Source organism: Leguminivora glycinivorella, chromosome 21 (assembly GCF_023078275.1).
Source record: "Leguminivora glycinivorella isolate SPB_JAAS2020 chromosome 21, LegGlyc_1.1, whole genome shotgun sequence".
NCBI classification, from domain to species: Eukaryota; Metazoa; Arthropoda; class Insecta; order Lepidoptera; family Tortricidae; genus Leguminivora; species Leguminivora glycinivorella.
In genome coordinates this window covers 10,362,391-10,381,802 of record NC_062991.1, presented here as the reverse complement: position 1 = coordinate 10,381,802, position 19,412 = coordinate 10,362,391, and the positions used below count along the sequence as shown (strand labels likewise).

Sequence of the window (19,412 nt, the reverse complement as noted above, 5' to 3'; positions counted from 1 at the left end):
CGTGATATGACCAGTGACAAATAACGACCACACGGCCACTGGAGCGAAATATTCTTTCCGAAGAAGTCTGTAAAATAACGACATCTTCCCAAAAATAGCCTATTTAATATAATTTGAGAGAGCGAATCTCTATAGAACATTCATATCTGTACTGGACTATATATAGTATATTGAAAAACACTCCGTTATCTAGTTACGCGTCTGTACAGCGACATCTATTGAGCAAGGATTAAAACTCCTTGCTAGTTAGTTTTTTTTTAATTAAATGACTTCAGTCTATTATTGGGACTATTTCGCCAGTGTCAAGGGGATACTAGCTAATATTAATTAGTGTTTTTGGTACGGTAAGTACGACAGTGTAGTGTACACTGAGTTAGCACTTGTAAATTGATAGCTAGATTTGAGCATGTGGACTACCGGCCGTTGACGACAAAAAAGAGGCTAAACGCGTTTCGAGATTAATTCTTCATCAGCTTCTCACTACAACATTACTTTACTGCATACGATATCGATATTACACTTTAAGCAACATTAATGAGCAAAAGAAATAGTACATTACATCAGAGGCCGGGAAAATGAGGATTTCCGGCCAAGTGGGTATATACGGCCGAGCGAGCGTGCGAGCGTGGCGATAAGGGATACGAGGCCGAATCCGTTTTCACGCCGAGGCATGTATAGTGCATTTTTCAAACATACAATGAAATAAAAAAATGCTCTAAAGGACAATATTTTATAAAAAAAAGTTACTTTGCAGGCCTAGGCCTAAAAAATAATATGAAATCCCTTTACAGGCCTCTCGAGTTGTTGCGCCCAAAAAGCGATACTTCCCAGCCCATTTTAAGGAACGTAAAGACAATATTTCATTGCATGTTTGAGAAAAATAAATTATTCACGTCACGAAACCGCTAAGATGGCGCTCGAACCGGAAGTCCGAAAACTCCTTATTGTTGGCAATAAGATTTAGGGCAGGTTCACATGACAAGCGTTGATGCGAGCTGAGCGCGCGTTGAACCTGCCCTTTGCGTAGTGGATATCGCCTACCGGTAGGCCTTTCTCTTAGGCTTGTGTAGTACATGTACTAATAGTACAAAAGACACGATTCCCTGCAATGTACTAGACCGAACTACTCCCAAATGATTCTGTTCTCTAGTACATTTAGTACACAGACACGCGCAACAGAATGGGAACGAAGAGCCGAGAAGTGACAATGACAGCAAAGCGATTCGTGTGATCCGACCGCAGCCGAACTAGAACCGACTCACTCGGACCGATCAGCTCTCGGCTAGTACGAGCAAGCGTTACTGTACACCATATGCACAATTTGTCTCTCGCTCTCTCGGTGTACTACTGTACTAATGTCCTAAAAAAACGAACTAGTACACTTCGGAGACCGTACTAGTTGGGAGCGATCTTGTCAGTGAACAAGCAGGCACAACAACTTTCTCTCGTTCCGATCCTAAAGACGTCAAAAAATAATGACTTCTTCTCAAAAATTATATGTGAATGTACTTACACGTGCATTATGTGAATGTACTGGAATGGATCTAATGTATTGAAAAACTCTGTTATCTAGTTATGAGTCGGTACAGCGACATCTATTGAGGAATGATGGAAACTCCTTATTGTTGGCAAGCCAGAGTACCAAATAGTTCGAAACGAGTGACGATACATTAAAACACGACCGAAGGGAAAATAGTACATTACGATACAAGTGCGTAAAAAAATGCGAATTTTCTTTTCGCATGTGTATTGTACGACGTTTTTCAGTACAGATGGCACTCCGAAGTTTCGACGCACGCGTCTTACCTCTTCATTCCTGGATCGCTCGTGCCCCTCTGGGCCAGTGACTCCACGTTGCGAGCTATGATATGTTTATTGAGCTCTGGCAACCTTACCCACCGGCGCGTGGTCTTACCTCTTCATCCCTGGATCGCTCGTGCCCCTCTGGGCCAGTGACCCCGGCGGCTAGAAGCTTCTCTGTGTTGCGAGCTATGATGTGCCCATTTTCTGCATGCACCTGGAAGATATACAATGTTTATGAACAAAATTGTATAACAAAGTATATATCTATCTATATATATATAGGTTCTTCTATCTTCAATTTAACTTGAAATGGCGCCATAAGTTCTTAAGGATTTAAAGGCTCATGAGATTATAGTCGTCCAGCATCTAGTACTCTTTATTATACTGTGATTCAGGCGTCCTTGTACGCCATGAGAACCTGAAAGTTGACGTCAAAGTCTCACCAGCTTCTAAAACCTTTGATAGCAGGATCTTCTAAGCAGCTGACCAGCTGGGCCATTTTTTTCAAAGTTGTCCACCCCACTTTTTTTTTGGATTTGGAATTTTTTTTGTGCTTTCTACTCAGAATGGCGAGCTCTTTCAATCCTAATAGGAGAAAAAAGTGTCCCAAGGTTTTTTTTCCATTCCGTTACCATTTTTTTATACATTTTGTATGGCGGTAACGGAATGGAAGGTCTGAAAAATCTATGGAAATCTTGGGACATTTTTTTTTCTCCTATCAGTATCGAAAGACCTCGCGATTCTGAGTATGAATCGCGTAAAAAATACCCATGTTACAAAAAAAGGGTGGACAACTTTGAAAAAAAAATGGCCCAGCTGATATAAGTACCTGAGGTAAAGCCTTCAGTTCAGCACAAGCTTCCACAGCGCACATGAGGTTATAGTCGTCCAGCATCCAGGCGTCCTTATACGCCATGAACATCTTGAAGGAGTTGACGCCATAGTCCTCGGAGACCAGCTTCTCCATTTCCTTGCGGACGGACGGCGACCACCAGGTTACTCCGACGTGGAGACCGTAGTCGCAGCACACCTGGAATGGTTTGGTGAGCTAGATTAGTTTTCTAATGCGAGCGACTAACGAGCGAGTTAAATTCCTTTAAATGAGCAATTTTTTTCAAAGTCCACCCCACTTTTTTTGGATTTGGAATTTTTTTATGTGGTTTCTACTCAGAATCGCGAGCTCTTTCAATCCTAATAGGAGAAAAAAGTGCCCCAAGGTTTTTTCCCATTCCGTTACCATTTTTTCATACATTTTGTATGGCGGTAACGGAATGGAAGGTTGGAACGGTATGGAAATCTTGGGAAATTTTTTTTCTCCTATTAAGATCGATTCTGAGTATGAATCGCGTAAAAAATACAGCGCCGATCTACCCTCCTTCGCGCGCGTCGGCTGCGTTCACTTTCAGCGTTACCATGTTTCGACAAAAAAAGTAAGGTGGACAACTTTGAAAAAAATGGAAGAGTTAAATTTAAGAAAACAAAGAATAATTTATGGATGTAGCCAGTAGCCACCTTTGGTTGATGCTCGGAACACAAATCAGATACAGGATATTTCAAACTGTCAAAACTAAGATTCTAAATCAATAAAATATATTTTAAGTGCTTTGACGATCTGTCGAGAGAGATGGAAATCTATGAAACTCCTCTATGTCTATTTTCTTTGCGGCAATGTGTAATGTATAGTACATTAAGCTACAAGTGAGGAAAAAGTTGCAAAAAGTACAGTAAAACATCGTACGACCCACATGCGAAGAGGAAATTCGTAACTCGTGTCCATTTGAATACGCAGAATAGAGTCCAGAATAGAGTGTAAACAATAGCCCCCAGCCCACAGAATAGAGTGTAAACAATAACTGTATTATGTCATAAAACACAATACATTCTAAAAATAAACATTACGCAACAGTCAAAATAAAAGAAAGCCGAACTGAAGCTATTATTCCATTTTCAAAAGTAGATTCGACACAATATGTTTAGTATAAAGAGTATAATAACTAACCTTGCCGTCGGCCTTCTGTCGCCAATTGTTGTACGCTTCGATCAGCGACTGGCCCTTATCAGGCAGCACAAAGTCGACTGAAAAATTAAATGAATAGATTATTGTATTTGTTGTATTGGGTGACATTGGAAAGTTTTCGGCCTGTTTCAGAATACTTACTCACAGTAAGTAGTAGTGCCCTCCGCGACCGCAGCGCGTGTTCCTTTGTAGAAGTAATCCGCAGTTTTCGCGCCCATCATCTCTAACTCGAAGTGGGTTTGCGGGTCGATGCCTCCTGGCATCTACTATACTTACTGACAGGAGTAGTGCCGCCCGCGATAGCAGCTCGTGTTCCTTTGTAGAAGCCACAAACAACAGGTTGATGCCACTCTGTATCATACTTACTGACAGTGGTAGTACCGCCCGCAACAGCAGCGCGGCTTCCCTTGTAGAAGTCGTCAGCAGTCTTGCCGCCCATCATCTCTAACTCGAAGTGGGTGTGCGGGTCGATGCCTCCTGGCATCACGATACTTACTGACATTAGTGGTGCCGCCCGCGACAGCAGCTCGTGTGCCCTTGTAGAAGTCATCCGCAGTCTTGGCACCCATCATCTCCAGTTTCATACATTGTTGCTACTCGGCATCATGTGGTACTTACTGACAGTAGTGGTGCCGCCCGCGACAGCAGCTCGTGTGCCCTTGTAGAAGTCATCCGCAGTCTTGGCACCCATCATCTCTAACTCGAAATGGGTGTGGGGATCGATGCCTCCTGGCATCACGAGCTTGCCGGTCGCGTCAATGGTGCGCGTACCGCCTGGGATGATCAGGTTGCGGCCCACTTGTCTGGAAAGGTAGAAGTTTTGGGTTATTTATTTTCGTTGGGTTATCAATTTATTAGGTACCTACATCACAACATAGGTCATGTCAAGTGTGACCATAAGATAAAAGTACTCTAGTGTTCGATACGCTAATAATGCCCATTTCATTCATTCAATGTAAATTGTCTGAGGTTTTGTTTATTTATTACTTTTGTGATTTTTATTTTACATTACTAGTATAATACATATTCTGTAATTTAAGTTGTAATTAGTTTAATTATTCGGTGTATTAGCTTAAGCTGTGATGCCGTGTAAATTATTTGAAATAAATATAAAAAATATAATTTAAAAATATACATTCATTCATTTTATATCATTTTCATTTTTCATTTCATTTCATTCATTACGAAAAAGTGTGACAGTTTTTCATATGCTACCATTCCAAAAATCAACCTATGATCACAAATGGTAAAACCCATAATGGTGCCTTTACAAATCGTTTGTTTAAGCAAGAGAGAACGATCAAATAAGCAGAGTAATTTAATTGGATATCTTTTATTAAACATTTTACTTTTTCTACAATACAATACAATACATTTATTTTCCAAATCTGCATTACATAAAGCCTAAGTTAATATAAAATAAACAATGGAAATATACAAGAGCTTCTTAGAACAAACAGTAGCCCTCACACTAGGTCTAGCCTGTATCGTGAGGACTGGAGCTTTGATCCTACGATTTACCAAATCTATAAATTATTTGGGCCATTTTTTTCAAAGTTGTCCACCCCACTTTTTTTGGATTTAGAATTTTTATGCGGTTTCCACTCAGAATCGCGAGCTCTTTCAATTCTAATAGGAGAAAAAAAGTGTGCCAAGGTTTTTTCACATTCTGTTACCATTTTTTCATACACTTTGTATGACGGTAACGGAATGGAAGGAAAAAATGTATGGAAATCTTGGGATATTTTTTTTCTTCTATCAAGATCGAAAGACCTCGCGTCTGAGTATTAATCGCGTAAAAATACCATACATGTTACAAAAAAAGTGGGGTGGACAACTTTGAAAAAAAAAGGCCCATTTAGGTATTTAACCATTTATTCCTAGTTAGGATGTTTCGTCCATCTATGACTTCATTGATTACTAGTAATTCATCAACTCTCAATAAGTGACATAAGCAGTGTTTAAGTAGGTTAGTTACCCAATAGACAATACACATGTAAGTATTACACACAATACCCAAAGGTCATTGTATCCTTTAGTTCTTCAGCAATTTTTGGTCGCTTGAATTTGCTGCGGTTTTTTTAAATAACATGATGCTTATATTTGATGCTCAGTTGCTCACACATTTTTTTTGTCACCGAAATATTAAAACACTAGATGAAACTTTCCATTTAATATGACCCTGAAATTCAATATATCTCGCCTTCATTAACTTATGCTAATAAATAAAATAAAATAAATAAATAAATAAATATTGGGGGACACCTTACACAGATCAACTTAGCCCCAAACTAAGCAAAGCTTGTACTATGGGTGCTAGGCGACGATATACATACTTAAATAGATAAATACATACTTTATATACATAGAAAACATCCATGACTCAGGAACAAATATCTGTGCTCATCACACAAATAAATGCCCTTACCGGCATTCGAACCCAGGACCGCGGCTCAGCAGGCAGGGTCACTAGTGACTCACTACCGACTGAGCCAGACCGGTCGTCAAAATAAAAATAAAATAATCATTAAACAGGAATTCCACTTCCCGGCAACTTTCAAATCTAGGGTGAACAGGCTTCTTCTGGGAGTTCTGGGCGAGCTCACTCTATCGTAGGCCACCTCACCCTTGGCTAGTCTGGCCAAGAGTAAAACCATTCATAATAATTAAAAAAAAATGCTTTGAAATAAATGTCATTCCAGTCCAGTAATAAAATATATATGTCATATATACCATAGATCAAGCAAACGTATCTACTTAGCGTGTCAAATGAACTCAGTGAAATCCACTGAGTTGTCCTAAGTCACATACCTTACAGTCGAATAATAGTTATTTGTTATACAAGGGGCCAAAGTTGTATTTTAACGCCGAGTGTGGAATTGAAAACGAGCAAGTGAAAGGATATACTTGAACCACGAGCCGAGTGGTTTGATAATAAAATCTGAATTGCAAAAACACGAGAAGTAAAATAAATTATCAAACATGCAATGAAATATTGTCCTACGTTCCTTAAAATGGGCTGGGAAGTATCGCTTTTTGGGCGCAAAGAACTCGAGAGGACTGTAAAGGGATTTCATAAATTTGAGGCGCTCGGCCCAAAGTAACTTTTTTTTATAAAATATTTAGAGCATTTGTTTACTTCATTGTATGTTTGAGAAAAATATACATGCCTCTGTGGTGAACAGGAAAACTTCCCGGCCTCTGGGCGTAGCTCACTATATCGTAGGCCACCGCTTGCACGCTAGTCTCGGCCGTATATACCCATAATAATTGGCCGGAAATCCTCAATAAATGTTTCCAGTCTCTGATGTAATGTACTATTGCACCCGAGTGTAACAGATGCCTCAACCTCATTTTCCCTCACTATAGCGGAGGCCTAAGAAACTACAACGCGTGACAGCGGAAAAATGCGTTTATCACTGCTTCCAGTAGTTCCAAGGCGGGTAAATCATCTTTATTACTAGGAGCGGACCTGCTTTTATCAAAAAAGCAGTTAATTTGACTTTATTAATAAAGGTCAAATAGTTACTTTAATCCACTAGTGGATAAAATGCGTTTTTACCCGCTGGTATTAAAGGACAAAACACGTGTTTCCGAGCTAGTGAGGGGAAAAAATATTTATGATTTAACAAAACGCAGACTCGATTATTGAAAAACTGATGATTAGTCACACATTTAGTACCAAAATCTGAAATAAAAGCTATATTAACCCGTCGTCTGTTTCTGTCAAAAAATAATTAACGTTGACACATTTTTTTAAAGTCCAACGCCATCTGTTAGGATCCTTATCAAACACAGACGAAGGGTTAATTATAGTTGCGGACAAAGTGCTAAAAATATGTATCCAACAACCTTAACGCAAAAGCCATAAAGTCGTGTAAGGTGCATTAGAGTAATTACGAAAGTTAAAAATTACCATTATTATTTAATTTCCATCGTATCAAGGTTCCCCTTTCGAAATTGGCCAAGCATTTCTGTCATTCGGAATTACCCTAATGCACCTTATACATATTTTTGATACTTTGACCGCGTCTAGATATTTTTTACCTTGACTATACATTTCATAATTTTATTTATCGTAATTCTGAAGATGCTGGCCGGACAATTGGCCAACCAACACCCTTTCTAGAGAAATCTTGTTTCATTAACTGACACATACAAGTCAATCGATAAAAAAAATCGTTGCGAGCAATTGACCCCTAGAAGCTACGACGACCAAACGATAGCGTGTTCTATCTTGCAATCAGCGCCATCTCTTGAGACGTTTTGGAACTAACGTCAACTACAAGTTCAATACTTGTAAAATACTGTTTGTATGTATTTATTTATTTACTATTTTTAAAGTATTAGTATTGAAATAAGGACCTGGAAAAATATTCACATTATGTATCGACAATAGTACCTAAATAAAATAGATTAAAAGTAATTGTATAATATCAAGGCCGGTTAGATCTACTTTGTTATTTTAATTTTGCGGCATTCACTCGGTGTTATTTTCCTTGATGAATAAATAGTAGTTTTTCTTCTAAAGAACTATTTACAATTCCACTTTAAAAGCGGTTAATAGACATCAACTTAAAAATTCATAGTCATATCATTTAGCAATGATATGAATTTCAGGGTTAGCCGCACCTCGTCCTAAATTCACACCCATTATACTTTAGTTACATTACCTAATAATTACTTATGACATCTGACCTAGGTGTGAATATGTCAGATGTCAGGCAGTTCAACAGATACATATTTTGTTTATTATTAGCTCTAAGGAAGAAGTACTAGTACATAATTATGGACTTCTAAATCATTATACAGGATATTTTGTTGCACGTTTTACGATCTCACTGCCACACACATTTTATTTTTAATTATTTTAAGCCAGAAATATGCGCCTTTTTAGTCATTTACAGTGTCCGACCGAAACATGTTTTCTGGCCGAAACCGAAAACGAAGGTTCGGCCTTGGCTCTAGTTTCGGAAACTTTACTTATACTCAATCTTAACTAGACCCTACTCATAGTCTTGTACCTATTGTATTGTATAACATGCAATATGTAATAAATAGTATTTACCTCTATTTTTAACCCCCGACGCAAAAACGACGGGGTGTTATAAGTTTGACGTGTCTGTCTGTCTGTCTGTGTGTGTGTCTGTCTGTGGCATCGTAGCTCCCGAACGGATGAACCGATTTAGATTTAGTTTTTTTCTTGTTTGAAAGCTGGGTTAGTCGGGAGTGTTCTTAGCCACGTTTCATGGAAATCGGTCTACTATGTCGCGGTCGGGGGTTTTTTCAAAATTTTAATTTTGTGGTTAGGTTAGGACCGTTAGGATATTATTTTTTGAGTTCACTATTTGTCATTTGTTATTTAAGTTATTTTATACTCTTATCACCTTATCAGGAACTTTTAAAAGCCTGGAAAAGTGATTCCAATGCGACCCAAAAGGACAATTTTGTAAGTTTCGGCCCGGCCGAATTATTCAGCCGTTTTTTTGGCCGAAATCGAATCTACGGCCGAAACATGATTTTTTTGGCCGAAACGAAAACCATACCTTCGGTCGGTCACTAGTCCATACTATACTATACTATATAATATTATGAATGGGAAAGTGTGTGTGTCTGTTTCTTTGTCCGTCTTTCACGGCAAAACGGAGCGATGAATTGTCGTGATTTTTTAAGTGGCGATAGTTGAAGGGATGGAGAGTGACATAGGCTACTTTTTGTCTCTTTCTAACGCGAGCGAAGCCGCGGGCAAAAGTAGTCATTTATAGAATTTAAAAATATTGTAGGTACTAAACTGTTTTACCCCTCACACCTTACAAAGTTGATTTGCTTTGCTGTTTAAGTACTGTCACAGAATATATAATAGTACAAGTACAGAAGGCCCACTGCTTTGATGTTCACGAAATGCCGCCTTTTTAAATACCTACAAAATTCTTACAAAGAAACAAGCCGCACGTGCGCGGCGTCCGGCGATAGGGTTGCCTATGGATTAAAACGAATTAACACTCACATAAAATGTTATACTATTATATTCAAGTCTTGGGTACTTTCTAGGTAACTGTATTTATATATTTTTGTTAAAGTTCGTACTGTATGTATAAATACTGTTACTGTGTACTCTGCGCACGTATCTCGGAACTTGTTCGTGAGATGTCCGATAACGTTGTTTTCTGTTGTGAATTCTCACTTCATTTCGAGACCAGCATTCGCCATTTTGTTTTTAAACACTCGTAATTACGGCGATTTTGCGGCTGTTACATTACACGTACAGTTAAAGTATTGCGGACAGTGTATATATATACACGACTTTATTGTTTACATGATAAGGTTGAGAATACATGTTTTTGGCAGTATTTCCGCATCTACCTTTAGGTACTATATACCTAGACTGTATATAATACGATTTCGGAAAAAGCTAAGTTCTCAGCAGTGTAATAGTGTAATAGGTACACTGTGTACACCAAGAATAATAAGCATATGAGAATATATAAATAAACTCACTTTTGTGTTCCCAAAGGGGTACGCAGAACACGTGAGACTACTCAAGTTTAATACTCTAAAGTTATTTTTAGTTATCTTTTATCTGTATCTGCAGTTCTTTTTTTTTTCTTCATCATGTATAATTTTTCTTTTTTTAGATGTACTTTGACACTTAGAGACTCTATACATCTCTTATTAATCATAGTAGCTTTGTACTTTGTATAATTTATTGAAATTAATTTCCATAGAGTACCTAGTCTGTTAATATTATTTTTTGATGAATACTTTTGCATGTTAAATTGTATCTTGTTTTTCAATGCATGTTAATTATTTTTTTTTTTTTTTAATTTATTTAGAACACAAACAGTCACATAAACAAATGAGTTGGTGTACTACAATGTTATAAAGATTGTTAACATACTAACAAAATTAGGTATGTAAGCTAATAGGTAAGCAAAAGAAATCATGAACAGTAGGTAATACTTAAGAAGTTTTACAGTCATTAGACTAAATACATTTTCTTTACTACGATCGGATACAATTATAATTAATTTAGTTAGAGGAGGTAAATATTAGTTACTCATATTAAACCGAACAAAAATGTACACTTAGGTTTTTTATTTGTAATACTAGTGTTAAGTCTAAATCTAAAACACTTTTCGCTTGAGTAAAACTTTCAAACTACACAAAGAAGTGTTAAAAGGATCAATGGACCATGTTCAAGGGTCTGATGAACTTGCAGCGAATAAAAAACTCCAAAATATAAAATGAGACTTGTAATTAATCTTGTTGTACTGAAGTGACGGTGAAGAAATTATAAGATGTAATGTTTTGAAAAGAAGTGGCCCGCCGAGTTTCTTGCCGGTCCCATAGTGGATACCCCCCTCCAACTGAGGGGGGACTGAAATCTTCTCGAGCCTGAGGCGTAGGGTTAGAGCCGGCGTAGCTTTATTTGACGTTCATATGCGCAATTGTATAATATGCCTACTTGGAAAATAAATATTTCATTTTATTTCATTATTTTCATTTCATTTCATTTCATACTGCTCTTAGTAAGAGGTTCAATGAAAACGAAATTGTGATATAAAGACTACTTTTGAAATTGTTAACCCGTCATCGAATAGGGAAATCTTTAGCGGTATACGTGCGACTTTCGTTCCGGAGGTCGCGGGTTCGAACCCTGGCTCGCACCAATGAGTTTTTTGTCATTTGATATTTGCCTGTCGCTTTTCGGTGCAGGAAAACATCGTGAGGAAACCAGACTAATTCCAATAAGGTCTAGTTTACCCTTCGGGATGGAAGGTCAGATGGCAGTCGCTTTCGTAAAAACTAGTGCCTACGCCAAACCTTGGGATTAGTTGTCAAAGCGGACCCCAGGCTCCCATGAGCCGTGGCAAATGCCGGGATAACGCAAGGAGGATGATGATGGTAATAATAAAGGTTTATAGGGCGAAGGGTTATTTGCATCAATATCAAGGCTATCGAGTGTCCCACGCCCACAGCTGGCCGGGTCAAACCCACATGTTTACTCTAAAGATGCAATGATGGATTTCATTAAGAAAGTTAATCGTATCTTGCAATCGAGCAATACATTTCTATTATCATAGTCATTATATCGAAATAAGTGGATATTATTACAATCACTGCCGTATTTCTTTGGTCCCATACATGCTTTTGATTCTGTGTAGTTGTAGTTATCAAAGCGGACCCCAGGCATCCATGAAATGTGGCAAATGCCGGGATAACGCAAGAAAGACATGATTTTTAAAAAATCTGTATTGAGTTCGAGAGAAGATCTTGAAAGAGCCTTTTCACGTAGCTATCAAAATACATCCTAGATAGATACAGATAGACATACCAGCATGGCAGCTAGAAATAGTAGGGATGCTAAAATATGTCGCTGAATCCGTTACCAGTTAGATTTTAGAAGCTAAATACAGTGGGGCAAATCTCGACTGGGGGGCAAATGTAACTGGTCCATTTTTTCCATGTTTTACAATGGCAATAGTGTCCACCGGTTATATATGGCAGGCGTGTTCAGTGGATACATATAGAATATATAACTTAATATCATAGTGAAATAATGGAAAAAATGGATTAGTTACAATTGCCCCCCAGTCGAGATTTGCCCCGCTGTACCTTACGTGATTTTTTCCTCGATTAAATTTAGTTCATATTACGTAACGTTCATATTACCTAAATGATTTTCCGATATCATTCACGGTTTGTGATGCGAAGGGATGAAAGTCATGTGACGAGAAAGGTATTACGAAAATAAATGAATGTCGAAGGAAGTAACGGGAGAGGAAAACCGAGGAAAAGGTGGATTGGACTGGTTGAAAGATGATATGAAACGGAAACAAGTGAATGATGAGATGACGAATGATAGAGAGGTATGGAAGAGAAGGACATGTTGCGCTGACCCCAAATGACTGGGATTTGCAGGCGAATGATGATTTACGGTTGGTGACTTTGGTGAGGTATCTATATAAGTACATAATATACATATATTATACCGAATAAAATGGCAGAGGGACTGCCGGATGCCAGATTATATCAACATTTCCAGCATCTCCTTAATGATGCCTAGTGGAGGCGAAACTTTTTCGAGATTTTCGTTATTTTTATTTGTGTAATACTTAATCGCGGTAGGTATTAAACTATTAAATTAACATTAATTGCATGTAACATTATTTTATTGTTACGCAATAATATATAATGGATAGGCGCTCATTGACTAGCGCATTAATATTGCTCGAAATAAAAATGAATACTTATTGTTTTATAGTTAGTATTACTTTTTATTGACACTAGTGCTGTCGTCCTTGTCTAATACTGTCAGAAATTACACACACATACAATCACGCCTGCATCCCATAAAGGGGTAGGCAGAGCACATGAACTACTAAAGTTTCAGTGCCACTCTTTTGGCAAAAAGGGGTTGATAGAAATCAAAATTGTGCCATTGCAGTGACAGGTTGCCAGCCTCTCGCCTACGCCACAATTTAACCCATATCCCACAGTCGACTTCTACGAAACCCACGGGAAGAAAGGGGGTGGTGAAATTCTTAACCCGTCACCACACGGGAAAATTAGAAAACCAGAAATCAGAAATTAGGTATTTAAAAAAAACGGTGAACAATTAAATACTTTTCTATTAGTTCATTAAATAAATTATACACTTATTTGAAACGCTCCTTACAAAGAATTGATTTGACTGAGCGTAACAAATTTCAACCATTTCAGAAATCCATAAAGAACAATATTTGGTTACGCGGTCTTAATACCTGAGGAATGACTCGCATATTTCGGGTACACTACACCGCAGAATAGACACCCAATCCAATTTCACGGCTATTAACAGTTTACGTCGTTATTTCTAGATCATTACGTTTAACTTAACAATAAATCAAGTTTTCGTAAAAACAGAAATGAATAACGTATCTTTATTTTTACTGGGATGAGAAACTCAACTAACTCGTCTTTTTTTGGAACAAAACTTTTGTTTGTACGACCATTTTTTAAGCCCCGACGCAAAAACGACGGGATGTTAGTTTGACGTGTGTGTCTGTCTGTTTGTCTGTCTGTGGCATCGTAGCTCCCGAACGGATGAAATTAGTTTTTTTTTAAAGCTGAGTTAGTCGGGACTTGGGATGACAAACTCAAGTCTTTTTATGCAACAAAACTTTTCTTTGTACGGCAAATTTTATAAGTTTGGTAAAAAATGCACCTACTCACAACCAAACAATACTTTGTTATTGTAATAGGTAGTCCTTAATGAACATAACTTATAGAGTCATAAGGCAACGGAAGAAGACATTGAAGAACCAAAAAAAATTTCATTTTGAAAAAACCCCACATTGTGGACCGATTTTTCATGAAACATGGCTAAGAACACTCCCGACAAACTCAGCTTTGAAACAAAAAAAAACTAAATCTAAATCGGTTCATCCCTTTGGGAGCTACGATGCCACAGAAAGACTGACAGACAAACAGACAGACAGACAGACAGACAGACACGTGAAATTTATAACACCCCGTCGTTTTTGCGTCGGGGGTTAAAAATGATTAGTTTTCTGGAGAGTAACACGAAGCTATGTTATACACATTACATATGGTAAACAAGCTATTGTTGGTAAGCTAAATGGTAAGCTTTATTCCCTTACAACAAGATTTACATTGGGGCATTGGATTCAGGAACGAATCGACAATCCAAATTGGCCGCGTTGATTTGGATGCGTGACTAGCAGGAAGTGCTAATACGGTAACAGGTCGCATCCGCGCCCATATAGTGTGGTCTGTGGTCAAGTTTGTTTCTGAATTAGTCATGTCCAGTGTCGTGTCCAGTCATGGAACTCATGGATTATGTCACTGCTAGGCCGGTAGTTAAGAATGTTAAGATAATACAACTTATGTGCTAGGTTAGACGGTACGAGAACTCGCATATGAGTTTTTTACATTGCGGTATTTGATGGCTGTGCAAAATTGTTGTAACCTCAACAGCCCGCAATGAGTTCGCACGCCGTCTAAATCAGGCCTCATAATCGACAAGTTCGACAACTGCTGTAATGAACTCAGTAAATATGTAAATACAATAAAATTAAGAGTTCGAAGTTGTGCCCAGCAGGCCTAGCACATGATTAGAGCGACACTATCTCACCGCGACATAGTTCAGACGTCTTTTTCTAATTATATTAATGACATAAGGACGGGTAATCTATGTCGTGGCGATATAATCATGTCCTAGTCACACAGAACTGTCTCAAAAACAACACTCAGATAATTTCTCGATTCTTGAAAAACTTCACAGAAACTAATCAATAAGGCAGGCAAGCATGGTCGCGCGATAAATGATACAACATCAGGCCACTTACAAATAGTGCGATAGGGACGGCCCGATGTTTTATCGTTTATCGCGCGACCATGCTATCGGTGCAGGTACAGTTCAGACAGATACTTTCAATTTAGGCTATCCATTCAACCGACACAGACTCACTTTTCTGCCAAGATCTCAGATTAAATAATGCCAATTCCAATCTCACACAATATCCGTTGTTATGCAAATCTATATGCAGTTTACACTTTACACGCGATTTATGGATTGATAACAATGATACGATAACGATTGAAATGTTAACAGTTTTGACCCCAAAACCCGAACTCTAGATAGCTATACCAATGAACGATAGGATTATTAGCTGCAGAGGGAGATAAATAAATAACAGTTTCAATGCCTTAGATATTTATAAGCATTCAGAAGTGTTACGGCGAAGAAACTGCGGTAGTGGTGTGAAGGTGGTTTTCCACAGACAAGAGACGAGGCGAGGCGTGGAAAACCATCTTTAGTTAGACTCAGTCTGTTCGTTCGTTAGAGCATATGAAATTGTTTTTCACAAGAACAGTGTAACAAAATGAAAGTACTAGGGTAAAATGACCAGTGAATGCTTGCTATTACGTGTGACCTATCAAGTTAACCAATTTCGCAGTTGATCGGAGCACGCAACTTTTGTCGATTTACGCTATATCGAAGCACGCACTTTTGTCGATTCTTTATCGCGTTTTGCCGTGACAATATACCATTGCGTGACAGCGCGAGTTACGTCAGGTCTTTTGACAAACATAGGTTTGCCATTGATTAAGAATACGTACATAAACTCTAGCCTGTGGTCCCAAGTCCCAATAAATGCCACTCTTAGCAATGAACGGGCAAAGAATACGAACTACACTGGCTACCCAATACCCATATAAGATATAACACATACCATAATAAAATTTCCCATGAAGTATCCACGGTCCCAGTCGGCTTCTACAGACACAGATATCAAATTCGATCCATTTATCAATTTCGATTTACATATTCATCAAGCACAGTTTACTTTCTGATTGATTCCGCGATCGCCTGGGCCCGGGCAACGGGACCCCTTCATCAGGCTGCGAGGACCGAAACTCTGCCTATTTGGGCCATTTTTTTTCAAAGTTGTCCACCCCACTTTTTTTTGTAACATGGGTATTTTTTATGCGATTCATACTCAGAATCGCGAGGTTTTTCGATCCTGATAGGAGAAAAAAAATGTCCCAAGATTTCCATTCATTTTTCAGATCTTCCATTCCGTTACCGCCATACAAATTGTATGAAAAAATGGTAACGGAATGGGAAAAAACCTTGGGACACTTTTTTTCTCGTATTAGGATTGAAAGAGCTCGCGATTCTGAGTGGAAACCGCATAAAAATTACCAAATCCAAAAAAAAGTGGATGGACAACTTTGAAAAATGGCCGTAGACGCTCGCTCAGAACATACAAACGAACAAACTTAAATACTAGCTCTCAGATTTTTAATCATAAATTTAATTCAAATATTGAAAATGTACTTGTAATCGTATTTTCTTTAATTAAATTGTATTTAATTTTGGTCTCATATTTCATTTTACCAAATAGCCGACTAATTTTATTAAAACTTCCTCCCTAAGAACTAATACAGGATAAAAACATCGATTCCGAAAAAGTTTTTATTGTTAAAAACGCAATAAAGGCCTAACAGCAAAATGATTTTGGTTATTGTATCGAGTGGCACGCACTCCGCCATGCCCTTTATATCGGTCGATCTAAATTACCCTGTATTCGCGAGTAGGCATGCCATGCCGGTTGCCGACTAACTATGATTACTTTTTCGTAAACAAATATTTCATAACAAGAGGCCAAATTGCTAAAATAACTTCGAATTTCGAAAACTAGTCATGAATTATAAATGACTTGTTAGAAAAAATATCTATTGTTGTGTGTTGCACAAAGCTGGTAGCGTTTTTATTTCAGTCACTGGGATATTATGAAACATCACAGGATTATAAGTATCGCTGCTAACATAGCTTGGTCTAACTGAATAGATAGTTTCATTCACGAAGACACGTGCTGTCATACCATAAAAGGTTAGATTTGACAAATCTTTTCGTTATCGTGAATGGCGCGATTTATAAAATAAGTACGTTAGTATCCAAAGAACTTTTTGGCGTTGACAGTCGATACTGTCCATTTATACATGAAATTTATACGAACAGTTAAAGATGTAAAACGTATTGTTTGACATATAAGGTATAGTCATAAATATATGCGCGTGACCGACGTCAGAATCCTGACCACTTTGACAAAAGGTATTATGTATTATTTGTATATTAGGCTCTTAAGGCCTCTTTATATATTGTACTCAGTTTATGGTTATCAGTTTATAAACTCATGAAGATTAATGATGATTTGAATGAATTGTATTCTACTATTGAATTTGACAAAACGTGTCTCGTCTCAACTCTTTCAGGTACATAGTTTAGGTAGTTTTTGCTCGCGGCTTCGAGTTAAACTAAAAAACTGTGAAATGCTCCAAACAAACTTCTACCCCCCACTTTAGGGACGTAGGGAATTCAAAAGAGACGAAAAGTAACCTATGTCACTCTCCATCCCTTCAACTATCTCCACTTAAAAATCACGTCAATTCGTTGCTCCGTTTTGCCGTGAAGGACGGACAAACACAAACACACACTTTCCCATTTATAATATTAAGTATAATGTGTGGCATGTCCAACTTTGACTAAGAACTACAAAAAGGAGTCACAAAAAGTGTAGCAAAAAGTTTAAATCAAGCAACATTTAATCATCCACAAAATAGGCCCTTACGCAAACCACACTGTATAAAGACAATAGGGCGTTAACAAGATTTAAAAATAAATCGAAAAGCGTCATAAATAGAATAATATAGGGGCCAACAGAACGCTGAGTCACGAAACTGATTTTAACCAATCCTGCCAATTAAAAGGAGTTAATGGATCAATTGTTGTAATTCTTTTAACGAAAGGCGTTACATTAAGGTTAGGAGACTATTGACCTATGCGGGTGGTATTTTATTAGTTCCTAAAACTGATAAAAGAAGATTTATTTGAGAAATATTTGGCTATGTTATTCTTATGGGGTTTTTTTAAAATTAATTGTTTACTATTCTTATTTTTATAGTCGTAATTTCACAGTATTTATTAGTTTAATTAATTTTTTGATGCAAAAAGGCAAGGCGCTAAAAGTAGTCATTTGGTATACCTTTAAAACATAATGTAATAAATATGTATAGGTAGTTTAACGCACGTTTTGCCTATGCCAAAAATTCGTCTTTTCATATATTTTTTTAAACATAATGTGAGGTTTCTACTGACGCCTTACCGGCCCTTTACAGTACAGCACGGGAAGCTTGGTCGCGCGATAGACGATAAAATATCAGGCCGTCCCTATCGCACTTACAAATAGTGCGATAGGGACGGCCTGCTATTTTATCGTCTATCGCGCGACCATGCTTCCCGTGCTGATGTAGTGCAAAAAGGGTGTTAGCGGGTCGTATACTTGGGCGCTACTGATCGGTGTCGCCTATCGTATTTTTCCGGATGCGTTCGTATTTGTCATGTCATGCTAGTTCAGTCAATGTCAGTACATGTTGTACTGAGACTGACTGAAATAACATGACACGTTCGTACGTTTCCGTAACAATACGAAGGCAAATCTTTTCGCACTATATCTGTATATTTACCGTATAGGCGGTTGCCAAAGTAAGTGATTTCGAACGCTTCGTTCTACAATGTATATTGAAACCATACATGTGCCTTTTGCCGATAGTAGTGTGAGGCAGAGATTGTTTCTTTATTCTAGTAAGTAATAAACATACATACTGAATCATTTTATTTTAGTATGAATAGGTAGACGTTTGACCACGATCACACATGATGGTAAGTGATGATGCGGTCTACGGTGGAGCATGCTTACCTATGAGATACCTATTTACTCTTGCTTTAAAGAGACCTGGATTGTACTCATGTGGAAACACAGACTCAGGCAGGGCATTCCACTCATTTTTCTAATTCATCCGCTATGGGGGTAAAGGTGCTTTTTGCGCGTGCGAAGTCGCAGGCAAATGCTAATTTCTAAATAAAATTGATGAAGACTTGGTATAACTCTTTAATGTAGTTGTACCATGGTAGTTATTTTGTTGAGATATGTAATTAAATCAAGTTATCTCAATATCTCAGCGGAAACAAACTCCCAGTCACGGTTCACGCTTGACCGCTAAAATGGCGGACCCGTACTTG

The 19,412-nt window shown here is 37.9% G+C and overlaps 1 protein-coding gene across 3 annotated transcripts in view; it reads right to left on the bottom strand.

Annotated features, from left to right (window-relative positions):
- Positions 1–19,412, bottom strand: part of LOC125237500 (dihydropyrimidinase 1) — an 83,422-nt gene that overhangs the window by 17,228 nt on the left and 46,782 nt on the right. For 2 of the 3 annotated variants that reach the window (XM_048144620.1, XM_048144616.1), the window contains exons 3-6: positions 4,439–4,623; positions 3,803–3,879; positions 2,633–2,833; positions 1,916–2,017 (exon numbers count right to left, since the gene is read on the bottom strand). In XM_048144620.1, the coding sequence (XP_048000577.1) occupies positions 1,916–2,017; positions 2,633–2,833; positions 3,803–3,879; positions 4,439–4,623 (565 nt within the window). Of the gene's footprint in view, positions 1–1,915; positions 2,018–2,632; positions 2,834–3,802; positions 3,880–4,316; positions 4,393–4,438; positions 4,624–19,412 lie in introns of all 3 variants that reach the window. The other variant, XM_048144617.1, reaches the window with a different exon arrangement.